Below are 5,995 nucleotides of genomic sequence, written 5' to 3'. Positions count from 1 at the left end.
AGAACGCATGCATGGAGATTCTGTCTGTCGGAGGTTCGAGAATCTATGAAAGGACATCTAAGGCTAAGGTTACGAAGTAAAGGAAGTCCATTACTGAGAGAAGTGGTGATCTCGTCTTGCTTGCTGGGAGAGAGGAAGCTTCCGGACCATCTTTTCCAGCCAGATAGCGAGCGATCACTCAGCAATGAACACTAACTGAAAGCGGCCGGGAATGAGTACCTATCCCTTACGGGAATCGAACCCGTGTCTTCGACATGAAAAGACGATGTCCTAACCACTGGACGAAAGGGACCAAAAAGCCATTCTTCATATACCTCAGCTCCGAGAATAGAAGTGGTTCGTTTTCTTTCTATACGCAATTCAAGATTTCGTTTGTGTTCATGTTGGCGATTTCTGATGTGAATTCGGCGGGTCGTCCCCCCTTCCTACGGGTTCCCCCACCGACCCAGTGACACACCAACCACGCCCCTTCTCTTTCTCCGATCATAAAGCCCCCTGATCCCTTTATTTGTCTTTCATCCCCCCTGAATAAGTAAGACCCCGCTCTTTCGAATTCAAAAAAAAGAGGGGCGAAGCGCCCGTTTGAAGTGGCGAAGGCCTATGCTACAGTAAGCAAAAAAGTAGGTTGAGGTTACGAAGTCACTTAGTCGAACTAGAAAACTATAAAGAAAGGGAGGCTAAGGTTACGAAGTAAGGTCAGCTGGTTAAGGAAAGCTCAGGTTATGAAATCGCTTAGCCGTTAATTAATTGAAAAATGAAAGTAGTAGTGAGGCGTCGGTACGGAGTTGCGTCAGCTGTGGATATAGACTAGGCTAAGGCTTAGGTAAGGCTTGACTTCTATTTTCTTCACTTACACCTTACACTTCAGCTGAGTCTAACGAGGCTCAGGTGCGGAGCCTTCCACTGTGGACCGAGACTACGCAAAGGTAGAACACCATGGAAACTTCGCTGACTTTATCATCAACCTTGATTTCGCTACGCTCAATAAGAACCCGGAATAGCGGAAATAGGTTCGTGTTCCGCATTAACTTTAATGGAGATGGGGCCTACAGGGCAATCAGATAGCAGATTCCCCTTTACTGTCTTCAATGTCTTGACTTTAGGAATGATTGACTGTAAGAGAAGGATAGAGACTTTCCTAAGAAGGTCTTATGTATTCTTAAAAGTCTTGATTGTTTTTTACCGTCTTGCTTAGGAAACACACATCTCCGTCTAGACAAGATCGTTAGATGATCCTTTCTGTACCGTATGTCCTGTCTTGAAGAACGTCTTCCCCGGTCCGAGACAGGTCAACAATCGTGGAAGGCCCAGGATGGTCGCTATAACGTCTTTTTCGGCACGTAACAAGGTCCAACGATGAATCTAACATGGAAGACGGTTACTGTGCCTTAAACGACACGATATAGGCTTTAAAGAGGGTTTTCATGAAGGATTGTGGGATAGCCTTCCACTCGGACTTGAGATCCTTCCCCTGGCTGGCAGGCTGTCTTAAATAAAAGGAATGCACATAAAGACAAGACAGCTTAAGCTTCACTGAAAGAAGAAAAGCTTTATCTTTCTAGCGATGCGGGAAGGGAATGATAATTAGACTCCTATAGCAGTTCGGGAGCATCGGCATCTATTTGGTAGAATATAACGACCTGATCTCTTTGCTTTCGATGGCTGCTGAAACATGGTGGAAATGCGAATATGATCGATCCCGGCTCATAAGAAGTACGGGGGTTCTTGTAAGTGGGGTCAGCGGTTCCAGTGACTCAAGGAATAGGGCATTTTGGCACTGTTGAAGTGATTGGCGGAAATGCCCTTGAGACGAGAATCCCGTTGAAATGGAAAGTCCTTGGTCTACATACATTAGTAGTAGGTTACGCTCCTATTATTGAAAAGGAGTTATCCTCCCCCCCTTGGTCGAGTTGGCTTAAGCCCGAATCCATCCTTACGGAAGAAGGGTGGGATATCGGCTACGAGAGATAGTCCTTGTTGTTCACCTCCGCCTCCCGACGCTGCTGACCCCTACCGGGACCCTTTTCCTTTATTCGCTACAAGACTGGTCCCAAATTATAGTTCGTTGCACTCACCCTTCGTTTCTCTTAATCATTCATGACCCCTGAATGGAAGATAAAAGACTTTACTAAGCAAGCTGTCTGTCGGTCCCCGTTGGTTAATTGTGTCAACAGAGGCAAGGAGTACCACTGGACTATCCCACTAGCGATCCTACTTCAACGACATTCTCGTAATACGTAAATTCTCCCTATCCTGTAGGAGTGACAGCCGTAGTGCAGATCGATGAAGATCTTTATTCAACAAAGAAAGGGCAAGCACCGAAAGACAGGAATGATCAAAGAGAGGCCTCAGCTGACGCTAATAAAGCCAAAGAGCAAGAAGGAGGTGATGATGTGATTCCTTATGTACCTGTGTCTGTGTCGCTTGACAAGTATACCTATTAATCAGTTGACCTATCTCTATTTGTGTTTTCTTCTAGGTCGGCTGACCCTGGTCTTCTTTGAGTTTATGATATTCCCCGCTCGTCCGAGCTTTTGTAGGCCGAAGCAAATGCTTAGATGAGAAGAAGTCAGAGCAAAAGTCAAAACAAGAAGGACAAAGAAGTCTCTTCCACTCCTCTAGAGGATGAGGAAGTGATGGGGACGACGATGCTCGTTCAAGATAAGATGACGACTGGCTGACTTACCGAACGGACGGACACTTTGATCTTGATCGTGCAATCTAAGTCGCAATGAAGGACTATCGTCAATGCGGCTGGAGCCGCTAGATCCCACAGCAGCGATCTTCAAACTGATAAACCAACCTTTCACTTCTCATATGGGGAATCATCCACATGAGGACCAGAAGACGGCATTCTAAGGCTATATAGAGCCCTTATCCAAGAAATGAGCTATCTTGCTTAGCATACCTCACCCAAAGCTATTTGAAGTAAGGGATTCACCTGCCTGCCTTAGACAGAGCTTTGTATAGCCTAGCGCTTCGCGCCTTCACTTATGAACTAGAACCATCCCACAGATCATCTTTCAAAACCTGACTTGAAACTCTTTCTCTAACGTAGTGTAGGACAATTATGCCATTCGGAAGAAGTCTTTTACAGAAGAAAAGCCTGTTACGAGTAAGTGGAGAGGAAAGATCTCCAGAGATTCTTATCTCATTCCATTCCAGTGGCTCAACCAGTAACCAACGGCGAAAACTCAAAAATCCATGGTTTCCCGGTAGAACCCTATTTCGCCCAAGTTGTTTCGGAACCGGAAAAAAGAAGCGGTTTTTCGCACAGCTTGCTCATAGTGCAGGTCCCACTTGTATATCGTATTTGGACGAAGAAGCATCGGACAGGTTGGAGTTCTTACCTTCTTGGGACTCCATGGACCAAGATCTGCTTTTATTATATGGTCAATACCGATCTACTTTAGTAGATCATATGGATGTAGAAAAAGCAACTAATTTGGATGAAATAGAAACATCTCTTTTCCATTTCTATTTACCCAGTTCATATCTTTGTTTCGTGTGTTCCTGGGAGGAATTCGATCTCGGAATACCACCTAAATAACTACGGCCAGAGAGTCAAATAGGTCGGGAAGAAAGAGTCTGAGGTCGGGTCGGACGACATACATCTTGGTTGGTTCCACCACCACTAGAGATTGGACATATATATAATCTTTCTTCTAAAAAAGGGATTCTTATATATATATTTTGAAAATAGCTGCAAGACAAAAACCGAAAGCCCTTCTTTTATTGTTGTTCCTCCCAGATACATGGCTTACATACCCGGCTCAACATTCTTGGAAAACAATCGAATCGAGGGTTCGGGAGCCTATAAGTGGAACGTTTGCTATGCTATAAGGACTGTGCGCCTACCCGGATTGGCTTCGCTATCGCTCCCGTGTAGGGGTCGGTCTATCCCAAAAAAGGGGTCCTCCTATCTGAAAGGGATTCCGAAGCGAGCGAGTTCCCTATTCCGTATCTCGGCCATCTTATCTGCAAGGGCGGCTTCCTCCGTTTCTGGTTTGCATGTCTTTCATTCTGAATTGCCTCATTTGACTCGTGCATGCTTGCATTTAGATAGGTTAGATACTTCCTATATTAGGAGAATTATTGTAAAGGAGTAGTAAAGGAGTGAAACCCCGATCTAATCTTACACGTGCGAGGACAGTCCTCTGAATAGAGTCCATTGCATCCCACAATAATCGACGGGCAGCCCTCGTACATTTAGCATAAACCGCTGAAAACTCAAAAGTCTGTCCACTCTGAGTGGGCAGAGCCTTATTACCTTATTAATAGGAGGGATGAAAGGAATTGATGCTACGAATGCCATAGCAAGTGAATCAGAATAAGCCCTAGCCCAGCTACTGATTGGAAAGTCTTATCGTCATCTGTATAAACCATTTATCTACAAGTTTTTCACTTTTCATTCATTGAATGTCTTGATTCCCAAAGGATGAAGGAAAACTTCTAGTGTACCCAGTTGCAGGTCATACACTATATCTTGCACACGAGATAGAAAAGTAAGAGTTCGGAGAGTTATCTGACAACCTTCCCAGTTCCCGCTTCGGTTCCAAGAGAAAGGAAGGGGCTGATCCGATAGTGCGTGCTGGCCGGTTCGATACTATACTCCTTGCTTTCAGAGCTGGAAAGAGCGAGTGGAATAAACGAAAGGAGTTGAACGAAAAGATACGTATATCTTCGAGCTTGAAGTGAACGAACGGAATACTTGAAGTGAGTCTAACTAGTATAACGAGTAAGACAACGAGTACTAGAGCTCCCTACTCTCAGTGGACTACTTATAGGAGGATAGGGAAAAGTTGCGTGCAGTTCAAGAGAGATCGACCAAAATAAAATGGGGGATAGAGCAAGGGCTCCATGCTCAAGGGACGGGCTATTCTACATAATATGTATAGGTGTATAGCCTTTTTCTTCTTACGATCCTATCGTTTCTGCTTCAGCGGAATATTCTGATTCGGCTTTAGCTGCTTCGTCTGTATCTTCACATTATTCAAATGATCCTGAAGCGGACCTTTCATTTGTGTTTGTTGTAGCTCGCCCTTACTTAGCTTCCTTCCCTGAGCTAACCTCCCCTACCACGTTTCTATATGCCATTAGGAGAAGTCAGTCTGCGCAATCCGCAATTATGAACCCGGCTCTGCACTAAAGAAAGGTGCGTCTGTATTCACTTTCATTCAGAACAAGCAACGGCTGAGCTACCGCGGATTATTCCTATTTGGACTGAAGCTGGATGAACAAAGTGTGCAATGCGTGGAGTGAGATCACTACCATACCCTTTTCAATTTATCTAGTCAACATAGGCCTCGAGTGCGTACCAGGCGAGACTATGACTGAGTCAAGCGGACACCCGCTAATCTGCGCTTCCATTCGCGACCTGAAGCCAAGCCATTGACGAGCCTCGAAGGACCTTTCAAGCCTCCCCGCTTCAATTCGTTTTGCTTTCCCTTTCTCACTCTGAAAGAAAGAAGAAAGCCTTGATTTGCCTCCTTCCTTCTTCGCTAATTGAAAGCTAGACTCACACGTCTGCTTAATGAAGATTATGGCTTCCTCACTTGTTTGATTTGAAATGGCACGATGCTTCACACATGTAATTGGAGTCTGTTTCGGGGCTTACAGAAGCTCGTGAAAAAAAGATTTATAGGAGGGAAGTTCCCCATCTCTCTTAGGCCTTCTGTCTCTTGAAAAATATTGTATTCTTATGTTTGAGATCGCCTCTGTGTGATTCATCCTAAGTAGCTAACCGAAAAGGAACTGACTGAAAGGACTGATAAGAGAAGAGGCTCTAACTGTTTAAAGGTAAAGGAAAGGAAGCCCGCTGCGCCCCTTGATAAATGAAGGCTCCTACAAAGAGTCGACCAGGCCTTGTAGAAGCGAAGATCGATGTCCGTCCCATTCGGCGAAGCAATCTTGGACCCTCTTGGCTGCACTGTGCTTGGATGCACTAGTCTTCCACATGCCAGCGATGAGATGAAAACTGCCCCCATTCGGCGGT

The 5,995-nt window shown here is 45.1% G+C and overlaps 1 protein-coding gene and 1 non-coding gene across 2 annotated transcripts; one reads left to right on the top strand and one right to left on the bottom strand.

Annotated features, from left to right (window-relative positions):
- Positions 1 to 220: 220 nt before the first annotated feature.
- Positions 221 to 292, bottom strand: TRNAE-UUC (transfer RNA glutamic acid (anticodon UUC)). The gene has a single exon. It is a non-coding gene; the product is annotated as a tRNA-Glu (tRNA).
- A 2,768-nt stretch (positions 293 to 3,060) lies between these two features.
- Positions 3,061 to 4,027, top strand: LOC102602317 (uncharacterized mitochondrial protein ymf1-like). The gene has a single exon (XM_006359024.2). It carries the CDS (start codon positions 3,071 to 3,073, stop codon positions 3,548 to 3,550), a length of 480 nt encoding a protein of 159 aa, XP_006359086.1. The 5' UTR covers positions 3,061 to 3,070; the 3' UTR covers positions 3,551 to 4,027.
- The last annotated feature ends 1,968 nt before the right edge of the window (positions 4,028 to 5,995 follow it).

This window comes from Solanum tuberosum, unplaced genomic scaffold (assembly GCF_000226075.1).
Source record: "Solanum tuberosum cultivar DM 1-3 516 R44 unplaced genomic scaffold, SolTub_3.0 scf00286, whole genome shotgun sequence".
NCBI classification, from domain to species: domain Eukaryota; kingdom Viridiplantae; phylum Streptophyta; class Magnoliopsida; order Solanales; family Solanaceae; genus Solanum; species Solanum tuberosum.
This window is presented reverse-complemented; position numbering and strand designations above follow the sequence as displayed.

Excerpts from the sequence above, each read along its gene's own strand:
- LOC102602317 (XM_006359024.2), top strand. The coding sequence starts at position 3,071 with ATGCCATTCGGAAGAAGTCTTTTACAGAAGAAAAGCCTGTTACGAGTA.